Source organism: Saccopteryx bilineata, chromosome 4, assembly GCF_036850765.1.
Source record: "Saccopteryx bilineata isolate mSacBil1 chromosome 4, mSacBil1_pri_phased_curated, whole genome shotgun sequence".
NCBI classification, from domain to species: domain Eukaryota; kingdom Metazoa; phylum Chordata; class Mammalia; order Chiroptera; family Emballonuridae; genus Saccopteryx; species Saccopteryx bilineata.
Genome location: NC_089493.1, coordinates 286569585 through 286586193, shown reverse-complemented (window position 1 = coordinate 286586193; position 16609 = coordinate 286569585). Strand labels below are relative to the sequence as shown.

At 56.3% G+C, this 16609-nt stretch overlaps 1 protein-coding gene across 3 annotated transcripts in view; it reads right to left on the bottom strand.

Moving 5' to 3' along the window:
* The window catches only part of NLRC3 (NLR family CARD domain containing 3), a 30826-nt gene extending 19203 nt beyond the window's left edge, over positions 1-11623 (bottom strand). Inside the window, exons 1-8 of one of the 3 annotated variants that reach the window (XM_066275088.1) lie at positions 11340-11623; positions 7159-7323; positions 6887-7004; positions 6269-6373; positions 5210-5271; positions 4721-4979; positions 2833-4582; positions 973-1059 (exon numbers count right to left, since the gene is read on the bottom strand). In XM_066275088.1, coding sequence (XP_066131185.1) covers positions 973-1059; positions 2833-4582; positions 4721-4904 — 2021 coding nt within the window. In that variant the 5' untranslated portion in view covers positions 4905-4979; positions 5210-5271; positions 6269-6373; ... (1 more) ...; positions 7159-7323; positions 11340-11623. The remainder of the gene's footprint in view (positions 1-972; positions 1060-2832; positions 4583-4720; positions 4980-5209; positions 5272-6268; positions 6374-6886; positions 7005-7158; positions 7324-11339) is intronic. The other 2 variants (XM_066275089.1, XM_066275090.1) reach the window with 2 other exon arrangements.
* Positions 11624-16609: the final 4986 nt, after the last annotated feature.

Below are 16609 nucleotides of genomic sequence, written 5' to 3'. Positions count from 1 at the left end.
CCTATGTCATCGCTGGGACTCCACTGGGAGGGGATAGCTGGAGGCTCGTGCCTGGTCTCTCTGTGACCTGCCCCATTCACTGTTTCCCTCTACAGATTTTAATCTGTATCCTTTCTGTGTAATGAACTGTAAGCGTGGAGATGACAGATTTCCTGGGTCCTGTGAGTCCTTCTAGCAACACTGAACCTCAGGGTGGTAACGGGAGCCCCGGGACTCACACGTAGATACAGTTGCAATCTCATTTTGTTCCTTCTTAGACACAGAGGAGTCCGTACAAGGTCACATGGAGCCTATCACTCTAACCACTATCCTCAATGAAGGTCTTACTCCTGACCCATTACACATTCTTGTTTTTTTCAGTTAAAGATTATTTTCAGAACCCAAAACCTTGTGTGAAGAACAAATCAGTTTTTGGTCCTGTTCCCCAAAATCACCTCCCTAACTCTCTGAAGGCCACCCTCAGGTCATGGTATCATTTCAACTATGAACAGGGGTCTTACTCCAACTTGGAACTTATTACAGAAGAGATTTCATACGCACATAGGTCTGTTCTGCGGGCAGCGTAGAACCTTTAATCTAATTACATTAAAGATGCAGTTTCCATTTTAAATTTTTTAATTAAAAAATTTAAAGAAAATTTTATTTAAAGATAGAATCCTGTGCCCAGAACACTATTTGAGGGCTAACTTTGAGAAAATTGGGTCTGGGACCAAATCAGCTCCTACAGTGTTTGGAGAAAGGCTTCCATGTCCGCGACAGCCTCTGATTCTCACCTTATCCTTTCTCTTTTCTTATAAATGAGTGCCTGAGCCTCCAGCACTTTTTGGAACGGGCAGAAACGAGCAGCCTGCAGCCTGAGACATATGCTTCAAAGGCACCCTCCTTGCCAGTGGAGCAGAGAGGATGAGAAAGGACTCCCAGACCCCGAGAGACACGTGAGCACCCTGGGCGGAGTCTCTGGGTCAGCCTTACCTGATCCTCTGAATGCGACAGTCCTTTCCACTCAGCACACTGCCCAGCAGCTCCATCACGGGGTCCTGGAACTGGTTGGTGTCCAGCCTGGTCAGGGGGACAGCAATAGTGAGTGGCACCACGGCCCACAGCAGGTTAGATGAGGTCCCTGGCTGGCATCGGGGCAGCAAGAGGGGGCGCTAAGCTCAGACACCCAGGCTGGGACCCTCCCTTCCCCTTCTCTCCATTCCAATGGAGCCCCCACTCCACAGCCCAGAGGTCTAGGACAGCACCCCCCATGCCCACAGGGTTTTCCTACAAAGTCTTAGGAATGCAGAACTCCAATCTCTGCGAGGCCCTGGGGCTCCTGTTCAGAGGGGTGTCTCCCAGCAGCCCCACACACCACGTGCATCCGTGGGACACTTGCTGCTAGCTCTCCCCCTTCTGAGGACATGGGAACTCACTCAGGTTCTGAAAGGTCCTGGCCCTTGTGTCTTCTCCCCACCCTGACCCCTTACTTAGGTCCAGAGCAGTGGACAGAGGATAGGCTGAGGGTGGAGTGAGTGGGTGTGGCTTCTGTCAGCACTGGGATGGTTCACAGGGTGTTATGGATTGAATTGTGTCCCTTGCAAAAAAGACACATTGGCATTCTAACCTTCCAGTGCCTCAAGAGTGTGATCTGGGCCCTGGTCAGTTGGTTCAGTGGTAGAGCTTTGGCCTGGTGTGTGGAAGTCCTGGGTTCGATTCCCAGCCAGGGCACACAGGAGAGGCGCCCATCTGCTTCTCCAACCCTCCCCCTTTCCTTCCTTTCTCTTTCCCTCCCGCAGCCAAGGCTCCATTGGAGCAAAGTTGGCCTGGGTGCCGAGGACGGCTCCATGGCCTCCACCTCAGGTGCTAGAATGGCTCTGTTGCAATGGAGCAACACCTCAGATGGGCAGAGCATCGCCCCCTGGTGGGCATGCCGGGTGGATCCCAGTTGGGCACATGTGGGAGTCCGTCTCTCTGCCTCCCCGCTTCTAACTTCAGAAAAATAAAAAATAGGCCCTGGCCAGTTGGCTCAGCGGTAGAGTGTCGGCCTGGCGTGCGGGGGACCCGGGTTCGATTCCCGGCCAGGGCACATAGGAGAAGCGCCCATTTGCTTCTTCACCCCCCCCCTTCCTCTCTGTCTCTCTCTTCCCCTCCTGCAGCCAAGGCTCCATTGGAGCAAGGATGGCCCGGGCGCTGGGGATGGCTCCTTGGCCTCTGCCCCAGGCGCTAGAGTGGCTCTGGTCGCGCAGAGCGACGCCCCGGAGGAGCAGAGCATTGCCCCCTGGTGGGCAGAGCGTTGCCCCTGGTGGGCGTGCCGGGTGGATCCCGGTCGGGCGCATGCGGGAGTCTGTCTGACTGTCTCTCCCCGTTTCCAGCTTCTGAAAAATACAAAAAAAAAAAAAAGAAAGAAAAATAAAAAATAAAAAAAGTGTGATCTGACTTGGAAGTAGGGTTGTTGCGCATGCACATAATTAAGTGAGGTGAGGTCATACTGGGGTAAGTGCCCTCACAGGCGAGGAAAGCTCTGCATAAAGACGCAGGGAAGGTGGTCACATGACCACAGAGGCAGAGACTGGACTGATGCATTTATGAGGCCAAGACTATGAACACCACCACAAGCTAGAGGGGCAGGTGCCAGAGGGAGCACGGCCCCGCCGACACCTTTGACGCGGACTCTGGCCTCCAGATCTGTGAGAGGACATGTTTCTGTTGCTCTGAGCCACCTAGTGTGCAGTCCAGCCTGTTACAGCGGCCCCAGGATGCTGATATGGATGGTCATGGTGCAGGAGCAGCACCTGCCAGGTCCTCCACCCTCTCTGCCGACACCCCTGCGCACCCCACCCCGGCGCCCACCTCAGGCTCTGGCAGTAGAGCAGCTGGGGCAGCAGGCTCTGGAGGACGCTCTGGCTGACGCCCAGGGACAGATTGGCTTCCGGGGTGCAGACATCTGACACCTGCAGGAGGTAGGCCAGGGCGGCTCGGTGCGGGGGGCCGGTCAGCCTGGCCAGGCCCCCGCTCCGCAGGGCCTCCTCCACGCTGCAGGCCAGCTCGGTGTGCCCCAGCTCTCGCAGGCAGTGCAGCACATTGACCGCGCGGGCACAGACCGCCGTGTCGGGGCGCAGGCAGCCCTGCAGGAGCTGGGCTGCCTGCAGCCGGGAGCCCTGGTGCTCGCCCGGGGCCAGCAGGGAGCCAGCCAGCAGGGCATTGACCCCGGGAGACAAGAAGCCGGAGAGGAAGCGGAGGAACACGTCCAGCCGTCCGTCCTCAGCCTGCATGGCCCGCTGGGCTGCGCTCCTGAAGTGCGTGAGGAAGCCCAGCCGCGGCCAGGACACGCTGCCCTCGGTGAAGAGGTCGAAGACGGCCCTCTTGGAGGCGCTGTAGTAGTATGCAGCCCCCAGGAACTCCTGCAGGGACAGGTGGCTAAAGCCGTAGGCGGCCGAGGAGGCCAGCGTCTCCTCCCGCTGCAGGAAGCAGCCGCACAGACTGCTCTGCAGCAGAGCAAGGTCCACGCTGAAGGCCTTCAGGTCCGGCTCATAGAACACGTACTTCTTCCTGACCAGCCCGTGGAAGGCCAGCCGGCCCAGCGTCCCCACCAGCTTGCGGCCGCTGTGGGCCAGCTGCTCAATGCGCGGGCTCCCCTTGCCCTTCTCCTGCCCCTCCCCGCCCAGGGCCATCCGGAAGTACCAGCAGTAGAGCTCACATAGGGTCCTTGGAGGCAGCAGCTCTGCGTCCTGAGGCCCCCGCCGGTGGCGGCCCAAGTGGCCCAGTGCTAACCCTGCCAGCCGGCAGAAGGCGGGGACAGTGCACATCAGGTACAGGGCCCTGTCGGCCTGCACCTGGCTCAGGACCCAGTCCAAGAGGGCCTGGTCCTCAGGGTACATCTGCTCCAAACACACTCTGATCTCCTCGGCATTAAAGCCCCGGATCTCGGTCATCCTGTCCACCAGGCCCCCTGGGATCTGGCCAGCTGCGCCGGGACGGGAGGTAACCCAGACAGAAACTTCGGGGAAGAGGTTGCCCCGGATGATGTTGGTGATCAGGTGGTCCACCGGCATCTCCTTCCTGGGGTCGGTGCAGGCCACGGTGTTGGAGAAGTCTAGAGGAGTCTTACACTCATCCAGGCCGTCCAGGATGAGGAGGACTTTGGCCAGGGCTGCCACGTCCAGGCCAGACTCCCCGATGTGGGGAAAGACGGAGCGGAGGAGTCTGTCTGCGGACAGCTTTTCGTGGGTGTTGAGATCCCGGAACGTCAAAGGCAGCACCAGTGAGAAGTCCCGGCCGACTTGCCCCCGGGCCCAGAGGCAGACAAAGTGCCTCACCAGGGTGGTCTTGCCCACACCGGCCACCCCGATGGTGATGGAGTTGCGGGGTGGGATGGACACCCGCGACAGAGGCAGGAAGAGCCGGTTCAGGGCGATGGTCTTGGCAGAGCGCCAGCTGCCCCGTGTGGCCTCCACCTGGGTGAAGTCGTGCTCCTTCAGCTGCAAGTCCGTCGGGCCCTCCACCAGCAGGAGGTTGGCCAGCCTGGGCGAGGGACCCCCCAGCTCCAGGCCGCCTCCTGCCCTGCTCAGAAGGGCCTCCCAGTGTCTCTGGATCCTTGAGTCTGTGGGGTGGAGGCCAGAGGAGAGGGTGGGAAGGGTGGGTGAGAGCAAGGAGAGGGACAAGGAAGAAGAAGGGGATAGAATGGGGGGCGAGAGGAGAAGAGGGGAGAAGGCCTGGGGATGTCCCTCCGTCTGCCTACCATTGCCATGAGGCTCCTGCAGGGAGTCGGGTGTCCTGTCAGGGGTCTGCGGGGTCTGGAAGCCCTGACCACTCTTCCCGGCCAGCAGGTCAACGAGGGCTTTCACCTGCTCGGCGGGGGAGCCGGCGCCCTGGCCGTGGCCCTGGCCGGCCTCCCCACCCACGCGCACCTCCTGTTTCCTCATGGAGTCCAGGGTTGCTGCCGGGAGCTGTGCAGAGAGGGCCTGGGCCTGCCGCCTGCTGCCGCCCTGCCCAGGGGCCTGGGACAGGTAAGGGGCTTCGGGGATGTGTGGGGACCCACCCTCTGGGGACCCACCCTCTCTGCTACCCCAGCTAGTGGCCCACAGTCTGGCTTCCAGGGAGGGGTAGGAAGGACTATTTGTTCCCGGATGCTGAGGATAGTCCCTGGTGTCAGGAGCATTGCTCAGAGGCAGGGGGCCAAGTGGATAAGAACCCAGGCCCAAACTCGAACCTGAGCGCTGCCACTTACCGGTTGTGTGACGCAGGGTAGGCCGCCTGAGCTCTCTGTGCCGTGGTGTCCTCATTTGTAACCTGGAAGCGGCGATGTGGTTATAAGAAGGGAAGATTGAAAAGAGCCAATCTGGAAAGGCTACATCCTGTTTGATTTCAACTCTATGTAATTCCAGAAAAGGTAAAACTGTAGAGACAGTAAAAAGATCAGGGGCTGCTCTGGCCGGATAGCTCAGTTGGTTAGAACATTGTCCCGAAGCGTAGAGGTTCCCAGTTCGATCCCCAGTCAGGGCACATACAGGAACAGATCAATGTTCCTGTCCCTCTCTCTCCCTCCCTTCCTCACTCATTAAAATCAATAAATAAAAATTAAAAAAAAAAAAAAAGATCAGTGATTGCCAGGGGTTTGGGGTGAGGAGGGAAGGTTGACTCAAGGGAGCACAGAGGGTTTTCAGGGCAGCGAAACACTCTGTGTGATATACTACAGTGGTGGATGCATGTCATCATACATTTGTACACGTGTGTAGGATGTACACCACCAAGAGTGAACCCTAATGGAAGCTTGGACTCTGGCTGTTAATGGCGTGTCAGTGCAGGCTCCTCTGTCGTAATCAATGTGCCACTCTGGCGGCGATGCCCAATGGGGGGGGGAGGGTATACACAGGGGCGGGGGGCAGATGGAAATCTCTGTGCTCAGTTTTTCTCTCGATCTTTCTGTAAACCTAAAACTGCTCTAATAACTAAAGTCCAGTGGTTAGAAAAGAACCAAACAAAAAGAATGGAAGAGTCAAAAGAGAGGGAAGCTCGTCCTCAGAGCAGTAGCGTAGTTCATTTTCTTGGTTTCCTGGCGTCTCCTGGAAGAACAAGGGCCCCTGACCCACAGGCAGCACCGCTCTCCACAGGGATGGGAATGCAGAGGCGCTCAGAGGCGGAGCCAAGTCTCAGTCCCACCCGCTCACATGTCCTTCCCTCCCTGTGGCCGAGGCCAGCCGCCCTCCTGTGTATCCCCCCATGTCCTTCCCTCAGCTAAGGGAGACACTTGAGGACCCCCAAGCCTGCCTTACCACCCCCTTTTCACCTGCAGAGGGCAGGATGTCCAGCCCATGGCCCACTCACAGCAGCTCCTCCAGCAGGGACTTAGGAACTCCGGGGTTGGGGGTCAGCCATTCCCTTCTCCAGGGGTCTAGAAGAGAAAACAGGACTTAGAGCTGGGCAGAAATCACACCTAGTTCATGGCACCAGGTCCAGTCATGCTCCCAGCCCTGTGTTTTCTGGGTCTCAGTGTTATGCACTTAAAAAGAGGTTTTGTGTCCCTGGCCAGTGGCTCAGTGGATAGAGCGCCAGCCCAGCATATGGATGTACTGGTTTGATTCCCAGTCAGGGCACATATGAGAAGTGACCATCTGCTTTTCCCTCTACCCCTTCTCTCCCTCTTCCTCTCCTGCAGCCAGTGGCTCAGTTGGTTCAAGCATGGCCCCGATGCAGAGGATAGTTCAGTTGGTTCAAGAGAGTCAGCTTCAGGTGCTAAAAATAGCTTGGTACTAGAGCATTAGTCCAAGGCAAGGTTGCTGGGTGGATTCCGGTCAGGGCGCATGCAGGAGTCTGTCTCACTACCTCCCCTCCTCTAACCTAAGAAAAAAAGAGGGGAGGGTTCACTGGCCTGACCAGGCAGTGGCACAGTGGACAGAGCATTGACCTGGGATGCTGAGGACTCAGGTTTGAGGCCCTGAGGTCGCTGGCTTAAGCATGGGCTCATCCAGCTTGAGCGTGGGTCTCTGGCTTGAGCAGGGGGTCACTGGTTCGGCTGAAGCACCCTGGTTAAGGCACATATAAGAAGCAATCAATGAACAACTAAGGTGCTTCAACTATGAGTTGATGCTTCTCATCTCTTTCCCTTTCTGTCTGTCTGTATCTCTCCCTCTCCCTCTCTCTCTCTCTCATAAAAAAAAAAAAAAAGTTAGGCCTGACCTGTGGTGGCACAGTGGATAAAGCGTCGACCTGGAAATGCTGAGGTCGCTGGTTCGAAACCCTGGGCTTGCCTGGTCAAGGCACATATGGGAGTTGATGCTTCCAGTTTCTTCCCCCTTCTCTCTCTCTCCGTCTCTCCTCTCTCTCTGTCTCTCCCTCTCCTCTCTAAAATGAATAAATAAGATAAATTAAAAAAAAATTTTTTTTTAAAGTTAGACTAGCAGTTATCTAAAATTTTAAATGTATATAAATGAAAATGAAGAAATGCAATCGCAGCCTCTTAGTGTACCCAGGGTCTGTGTCCTGCTCTTGGACTGGGTGATACCAGGGAGGGCCCAGAGGTGGACCATGACCAGGTGACAAACTGTGATACTGCTGGGGGTGAGGTGGGGGCCAGGAGTAAGAGGAGACCACCTTAAAGAAGGGCCAGACCTAGAGCTTCTCAGTCTTGGCAGTACATAGTCTGGAGAACTGTGTGTGTGTGTGTGTGTGTGTGTGTGTGTGTGTGTGTGTGTGTGTGAGAGAGAGAGAGAGAGAGAGAGAGACAGAGAGAGACAGAGACAGAGAGAGACAGAGACAGAGTGACAGACAGGCAGATAGGAATAGACAGACAGGAAGGGAGAGAGATGAGAAACATCAGTTCTTTGTTGTGGCACCTTAAGTGTTCATTGATTTCTCTCTCATACATGCCTTGACTGGGGGGCTTCAGCAGAGCGAGTGACCCCTTGTTCAAGTCAGCAACTTTGGACTCAAGCCAGCGACCATGGGGTCATGTTTATGATCCCACACTCAAGCCAGCAACCCTGTGGCTCAAGCTGGTGAGCCCATGCTCAAGCCAGCGAGGTTTTGAACCACTGGTCAGGCTGGAGAACTATAGTTTTAATTAAATTTTTTATTGTAGTAAAATATGCATAACAAAATTTACCACTTTAACCTTTTTTAAGTGTACAATTCAGTGGCGTTAGGTACATTTCCAGTGTTGTACCATTATCCCCAACATGTACCTCTAGCAGTTCCTCATCTTCCCAAATGGAAACTCTGTGCTCATTGAACACTAACGCCCGTCCCGCCTTCCCAGCCCCGGCGCCCACCGTTCTTTCTGCGTGAGCCCGACTGGGGGACCTCACAGAATTGAAATCATACAGTATTTGTCCTTTTGCATCTGACCTCTTTCAATGAGTGGAATGTTTTACAGGTCATTTGTGTTGTAACACACACATGTGTTGTAACAGGTATCAGAATTTCATTCCTTTTTAAGGCTAAATAATATTCCATTTGATGGGAAGACCACATTTTGTGTATTCATTCATCTGTCAATGGCTCTTGGGTTGTTTCCACTTTTTGATTCTTGTGAATAATGCACCTAGGAACATAGGTGTACAAATATCTGTTTAAGTCCCCGTGTTTAATTCTTTGGGGGACATATACCCAGAAGCGGAATTGCTGAGTCATACAAGTTTTTTTTTTAATAGAACGCTATTTTTAAAACGCCCCTGCTCAGGCCCTGGCTGGTTGGCTCAGTGGTAGAGCATCGGCCTGGCGTGCGGGAGTCCTGGGTTTGATTCCCGGCCAGGGCACACAGGAGAGGCACCCATCTGCTTCTCCACCCCTCCCCCTCTCCTTCCTCTCTGTCTCTGTCTTCCCCTCCCGCAGTCGAGGCTCCATTGGAGCAAAGTTGGCCCAGGCGCTGAGGATGGCTCCATGGCCTCTGCCTCAGGCGCTAGAATGGCTCTGGTCACAACAGAGCGATGCCCTAGAGGGGCAGAGCATTGCCCCCTGTTGGGCATGCCGGGTGGATCCCGGTCGGGCGCCTGCGAGAGTCTGTTTGACTGCCTTCCCATTTCCAGCTTTGGAAAAATAAAAAATAAAAAAATAAAACGCCCCTGCTCAGTCCAACCACCCAGAAATTTAGTTGGTCTGGGGTAGGGCCCCAGCATGAATGTATTTCAAAGCTGCCCTGGTGATTCTAATGAGCAGCCGGACTGTGAATCACTGGACCAGAGAGAGGCTTGCGAAGGGGCAAAGGAGGGACAACAGCAGGCAGGAAGAAAAGGCAGGGACTGTGCCTGGGCAGGTGGGAGGGGCAAGCGTCCCCTACTCTCAGTGTGGGGGTCAACTCGCCCTCCTTAGCAGACACCTGTCTTTCTTGCTCCACAGACCTTGGGCTTTGGGTTGCCAAATCTAGCAAAGTAAGATACAGAACATCCAGTGATATTTAAATTTCAGATAAACAACAAATAATTCTTTTAGTATAAGTACATCCCATCTACTACTTGGGACAAACTTATACTGTTTTAAAAATCTTGTTGTTTATCTGAAATTCAAATTTAACAGGTGTCCTGTATTTTATCTGGCACCCCTCCCCCTCAGACCCCAATCAGATAGGACTCCCCTTTCCCCAACCTGGCTTTATCTTCAGACACCTGGTTTCCGTAAGGACAGAGGAGGAGACTCCAGCAGGGGAACCAGGTAGCCTACCCCTGTGACCTCCCAGAGCCAGCATCAGAGCTGGTGAGAGTCTCCCTGAGGGGGTGCTCCTTGGCCCCAGATGTCACCCCGGGCAGGGTGGAACCCACGGCGGGCCTCTGAGTGGGGTGAGGTCGGGTGGCCGCACATGCCACCAGGGGCGGTCCGTCGGTAGGCTCTGCCCAGTGCCGACAGCCAGTGGGAGCCGCAGCCCCCCCCCCCCCCCGCAAGCAAGAGGGCCTCGGGTCCCCTTTAGAGACCCAAAGGCTGGAGGCCTTCTGTCTGCAGGGGTCTGAGCTGGAGGGGCAGGGCAAAGCCGTGCAGTTGGGGACCACTGCCACTCCCGTGGAGCCAGGCTGTCCTGCTCCCACACATCCCCAGTTTCATCTGTGAGGCAGGCCGCGCAGCTAAGGACCTGTGCTCCCTATTGTTGGCCGCTCAGACCCCGTCCCTCAGGCTGGACAACGGGACTTCTGCCTCATCCCTGAGAAGACTCGGGTTCTCAATTTACTCGTAGACTCTGCCAGTGAGTCTCATCTTGGCCTAAGCCTCCCTCCCAGGGGCCTCAGCCCTAGCTGTCTGCTTGGCCTGTGCATGAACAGCAGCCTCGGCTTTGCCCACCGGCACGGCTGACTGTGCGGGCCCGCCCTGCTGGCCTCCTGCCTGGGCTGTCGGTATCACAGGCCACAGCTTCTTGGGTGCTCCTCTCTCCCGACCTGAGACCAACTGGCCTTTCCCAGGGGAGGGAGTGGCTCCTTTGCTGCAAGACATAGCCCTCCTGCCTGACCTGTGGTGGCGCAGTGGGTAAAGCGTCCACCTGGAACGCTGAGGTTGCTGGTTCAAAACCCTGGGTTGCCTGGTCAAGGCACATACGGGAGTTGATGCTTCCTGCTCCTCCTGCACTGGCCCCTGGAGTCCCAGTGGGAAGACAGGGACAGGTGAGCCCAGTGCCCCTTGGATGAAGGAGGGGACACGCAATCTGTACCCTACCTGGAAGTCAGCCACAGGATGACCTGTGATGGCCAAGAGTGAACCCCAGGCTTGAGGAAAGCATGTGTCTCCATTGAGGGGCCTGGAAGGAACCCCAGGGCTCCAGGAGTTTGGCCACAGGGGAGGACCCCAGGGCCAGCAGCCACCCCTGGCCCAGTTCAGCAGTGCCTCTTCTGAGAAGTCCTCCACGGTTACTGTTCCTCTCAGCATGATAGAACTTCATCTCCATCCCAGGGTGGGGCTGGGAGAGATCCCGGGGGCTGCTCCCCGACAGGAGGGCAGCATTTATGGCGCAGGCACGGGGTGCTGGCCCCACCCACCGCACTGCCTCCCTTCGCCCTCAGGCCCGTGGGGCAGGTCTGCTACTGAAGCCTCCACCTTACAGTGGAAGGTGCTCAGGTCTGCTGATACCAAGTTTCACTAGTGGGCTGCTCTGCTGTGTCCCCTTTGCCTATCTGCTGCACTTTCGGCCACTTTCTGCTCCTCCCGCCCCATCACTGGTACCTCAGGAGCTGGGTGTTGCGCCCTTGGCCGTCCTTGGGCACTTTGTTTATTCCACACCATGAACTGGTCCTGCTCAGTAGCTCGTGGCACCCATGGAGACACCCTCCTGGAGTTTACCCCAGCCACCCTCCCCAGGGCAACTCCTAAAAAGTCAGTCCTGCCTGCCAACCGTCTCCTCTTCCTGCCCTGTCCTGCACTGAGGCAGCCTGGACTTGACTTACCTCCTGGGCCTCGTTGCCTCAGGGCTGCCAAAACGAGGGGGCCGGGGCGCGCTCCATCCCAGGGCTTCCAGGCTTGGCCCTGCCCCTGTGGACAGAGACAGCTAGGTGGTGGCGGGAAAGTTCCGGGTCTCTCTGTGGCTGGTCAGCGGGATCCTGGGCCCTCAGGGTCTGTCCAGGACAGGGGTGAGGCCGTGCTCCGGGCAGCTGGGACACAGTCCGCCTGCTTCTGCAGTCTCGGAGCCCACCGGCTGTCACAGCAGCGAGGGCTTCTTACCTCTTCCTGTGCCGGCTCCACCTCAGCCCTCCTTCCTGTCTGATTTCAAAAGCCAACAGCTTCTCAGACAAATCACTGAGCCTTGGCTGCCTTGCTGGTTCTCTGTCATCACCGCCCCCTAAGTCAGAGGGGCAGGGGGCGCCACCCCGGTCCGGCAGAGCTGATGCATAGGAGACGGTGTCCAGTGGGGGCCACGGAGAAAAGCAGGCTCGCCACCAGCAGGCCTTTGCTTGGGGGGGGGGGGAGGGGGGAGCAGGTGAGCGGTGAGGTCAGTCAGTGACTCGCTCAAGGCCACACAGAGGGAAATCACCTCTCCGGGGCAGGACCTATGTCCCCACTGCCAGGCCTGCGTGCCTTGGTATGCTATGGCCCTCATCACCCTCTCTAACCCCCTTTGCTTTACTTCTCTCTGGCACCCGAGAGGCGCCTGCAACCCAGCTGTACCCCACAGTGTCTTCCTGTGAGTCTCGGCAGGTTACCTGCACCCTGAAACGGCAGAATGGGCCACTTCACTCAGGCCACCAGAGTTGGACTTCAGCACGTGGGCTGTACCAATGGGTAGATGTGAGGGGGAAGGACAAGGAACAGAGTGAAAAACACGAGAAACGTTTCAGTAGCAGAAAAGTACAGTACATCCTCTAGGGACAGGGAGCAAGCCACTGAGAGAAGCAGGTGACAAGGTGGGAGCCAAGTGATAGGAACCTCAGGTTTCCTCACCAAGCATGTGGGAGCCAGAGATGGCTGTAGGGCAGGAGAGTAACGGGTTTGGATGCATGCAGCAATCTGTGGATAAGGGGACGTGGGAGGAGGTGTGTGCTTACTTGGTCTTTTCTCAACAGTTGTGTGTGAGTGACAGAGGGGAGGGGCAGGGGAGATGCTGGGGCAGGTTAGAAGTGTTTGTTCCTTACCATGGCCTTCCCCACCCCATCAGTGCTTTCTGAGCACCACGATTTCCCTGGTGCTGGGAGACCCGGCAGCTGCCCTGGGGAAGCCTTCTGAGGCTCCAGGTCTGCAGAGCACAGACTGGCGCCTGCAGCGCAGCCTCGAGGTGCAGCAAAGGCGGCTGAAACCAGGCCGCCCACAGGATGTTGGAAACCGCAGGGGCCCGGGGCTATCTGTCACCCTGAAAGAGGCCAAGAGACCTTCTCTGTTCCTCCTCTCACAACTCCGAGTGGATGGATCCTGAGCACAAGAGGGGACAGCCTCCACCACGGGGATCTCGGGGAACGTCCCGGAGTGGGCACTTTCCTGCCCACACCGTTCCTCCCCACTCCCAAGGGACGGCCCACCACCGGACTGGGCTGGCCCACGGGCTCCCTCTGCCGGCTCCTGCCAGAAGCAGGGGGCTTTCTCCTGCCTCTCCCGAGGATGTTTGCCTGTTTGGGGCAGTGTCGTCCCGGTTGTTCTCACTCTGGGGCGTTCTGTCCGCCCAGAGCTGCGGTCATCCTGACCAGCAGTAGCCTGGAACCTTCCCATCCCGACTGGATGACAGCCTGAGGCTTCTTGCCTGCAGGGGTGGGGCCTGCTGGGGTTGTGCAGGCCTTGGGGCCACCTTGCCTGGGTCCTGCAAAGGCTAGGCTGCTGTTCTCTCTCTCTCCCCTTTTTTGAAGTTTTTATAAGAGTTTAAGTTTATTTGGATCAAACTGATGACACATGTTGAGGAACAAACCAGCTCTCAAATGCTCCTGTGGTTCTCTTTTAATTGCCTTGAGTGACGATGCCCAGGCCGTGGCTGGGCCACAGGAAGTGGGGCAGACCCAGGAGACTGTCACGTCCCAGTGCAGTGTGGGTGTAGCAGCTGCGCTGAGTAGTGAAGGGTCCACTGCTTCAGGCCCAGGATACTTTCTTCTTGCGCTATGTCCCCTGCCTGGCAGGGCAGAGGTTCTGGAAGGAAACCTCTGCGCCTACGGTCCACCAAGAGGCCCATTGTTGGTCTGGGAGAGGGCAGCTTCCGCCATGTTTTCCTTTCCAACCAATCAGCTGGCCCGAATTTCCCAGTTCCTGAGTCAGAGCTAACTCAGAAGCCTCGAGGTTCTTTCCCTGGAGACCGCTGAGTCTCTGATTGTGGAGGTTTCTGGTAGCTGGGTTTTTTGTTTTTTTGAGAGAGATGAGAACTATTAACTTACAGTTGCTTCACTTTAGTGATTGATTGCTTCTCATATGTGCCTTGATCAGGAGCTCAAGCTGAGCCAGTGACCCCTTGCTTAAGTCAGTGACCTTGGGAATCGTGTCAATGATCCTGCACTGAAGTTTGGGATCTTGAGGTTTCAAACTGGGGACCTCAGAATTCTGGGCCGACACTCCACTGCTCCATGACCGGTCAGGCCGTGGCTGGTTTTTAACCCAGTTTCCTGCTTGGCACACAGGTTCAAGCTCTCAGCTAGCGCCCTGGCCAGGTCCACTGCTGACCAGGTCCACTGCTGGCCCCTGCTGGCTCCTTGGGGGGGGGGGCACTCCATGCAAACCCGACCTGCCACAAAGCCTGGCCTTCCCGGCCTTTGGCTTTTTACCACTTTTTACCTCTCCCCAACAGCTCCTTATCGACCTGGAGTTGGTAAGGTTCTGCGTCTGCCATGCCTTCCAGGAGTGAGGGCTTCCAGGCCTCTCCCAGGGAACCACGACCCAAGCTGCATGTCCAGGTCCACAGTCTCCACCACATCCCGGTCCGGTTTCCACTGCACCTGGGTCCATGATTTCTGTGAAACAGTGAAGCTGGGTAAGGACCCCGTTGCTACTTTCCTAACTCCATCTCACTTCCCTAAAATAGTCCATATTAGGGGAGGGAGATAAAGCCTTTCATGTGAGAAACACATGGTACCTTCTAAAATAGGCCAGACTCCATCTTTTCCTTTTTTGTTTAAAGATTTTATTTATTGATTTTAGAGAGAGGAGAGGGGTGGGTGAGAAGCAGAAAGCGTCAACTCATAGTAGTTGCTTTTCACATGTGCCCCGACCCGGCAAGCCGGGGGGTTTCAAACCGGCAACCTCAACGTTCCAGGTTGACTCTATCCACTGCGCCATCCCGGGTCAGGCAGCCAGACTCCACTAGTCTGATCAGAGCAGCATCTGTCCTTAGCTCAGTGGTTCTCAACCTTTTTTTTTTTTTTTTTTGTATTTTTCTGAAGCTGAAAACGGAGAGAGACAGTCAGACAGACTCCCGCATGCGCCCGACCGGGATCCACCCGGCACGCCCACCAGGGGCGACGCTCTGCCCACCAGGGGGCGTTGTTCTGCCGCGACCAGAGCCACTCTAGCGCCTGGGGCAGAGGCCAAGGAGCCATCCCCAGCGCCCAGGTCATTGCTCCAATGGAACCTTGGCTGCGGGAGGGGAAGAGAGAGACAGAGAGGAAGGGGGGGGGGGGTGGAGAAGCAAATGGGCACTTCTCCTATGTGCCCTGGCCGGGAATCGAACCCGGGTCCCCCGCACGCCAGGCCGACACTCTACCGCTGAGCCAACCGGCCAGGGCCTCTCAACCTTTCTAATGCCGTGACCCTGGCAATACAGTTCCTCATGGTGCAGTGACCCCAAACCAAAAAATAATTTTGGTGGCTACTTCATAACTGTAATTTTGCTACAGTTATTCGGAATATAAATACCTGATATGCATTATGTATTCTCATTGCCTCTCCACCTCCTAGGCTTCTGTCCTCCGGCGCTTGCTGCACCCGCTCACTGATGACGTCAGCAAGCGTCGGACACACGTAATGCGCTGCTATGCACGAGCAGCCGCGCTGCTAGGGACTGTGGAGCGTTCCCTCCGCTTCCCCCGCCCCTTAGGCCCCGGACGGATGATGCAATCACGTCTGCGCATGACCGCAGGTATTCATTTTGGAACACACGTCCATAACGGCCTGCGTTCAAGCTGAATAGCACTGCTGCAGACGGTAGTGCGGCTTCTCAGCGGCTAAAGCCATCGGAAATATGTATTTTGCGATGGCTTTAGGCGACCCCTGTGTTTTGGTCATTCGACCCCCGCCGCGGTTGCGACCCACAGGTTGAGAACCGCTGCTTTAGCTGGATAATTTGAGCCCTGGCATCCCTGGCGCCAGTGTATGCTGGGAGGCCCAGGTCCTCTCCACGTGGTCATGAACCAGGATGCAGTAGGTGTCTGAGGAAACCCATCTCACCTCCCTGGATACCTGAGGCCCAGTTCACAAAGCCCCCCCCAGGAAGCTGTCCCTTCGGGCCACCTGAGCACTGACCCTCACACCAAGCACAGGCCAGGCCAGACTCTGTTTTTTCCACTAAGTGACTGGAAGCGTCAACTTATTTCCCTCCTTACTGAGGCTCCCACAAGGCCAGAGCAGGCTTCACAAACTTGTCCGGTTAAAATGCAGATTCTGACTCTGGGCCTGGTGGCCTGAACCTGCAAATGTGTCAAAGTCCAGGTGAGGCTACTGGCTTTGTGTCCCCTTGGAGCGCAGCACCTGATAAAGGCTTTTGTGTGTGTGTGTGTGTGTGTGTGTGTGTGGCAGAGACAGACAGAGAGAGGGACAGAGAGGAAGGGAGAGAGATGAGAAACATCAATTCTTTGTTGCGGCTCCTTAGTTGTTGATTGCTTTTTCATATGTGCCTTGACCGGGGGCTACAGCAGACCGAATGACCCCTTGCTCGAGCCAGCGACCTTGGGTCCAAGCTGGTGAGCCTTGCTCAAACCAGATGAGCCCATGCTCAAGCTGGTGACCTCGGGGTCTTGACCCTGGGTCCTCTGCATCCCAGTCCGACACTATCCACTGCGCCACGACCTGGTCAGGTGATAAGGGCTCTCTTTACATGGCGGCATGGAAAGACAAATGTGTAGATGAATGAACATCTATTATCTAAGAGCCAAATTATTTAAGAGCCAAAGTGAAATGAGGGGCCAACAGGCCTGGGTGACCCCTTACGATAAAGAACAGGCACAAAGGCCTCTGCAGACATACTTTAGGGACAGGGGGTGAGGGTCACGGTTGCTTTCCCTCATTTTCCTAGAGGGAGAATTCGGAAGGTTTTCAT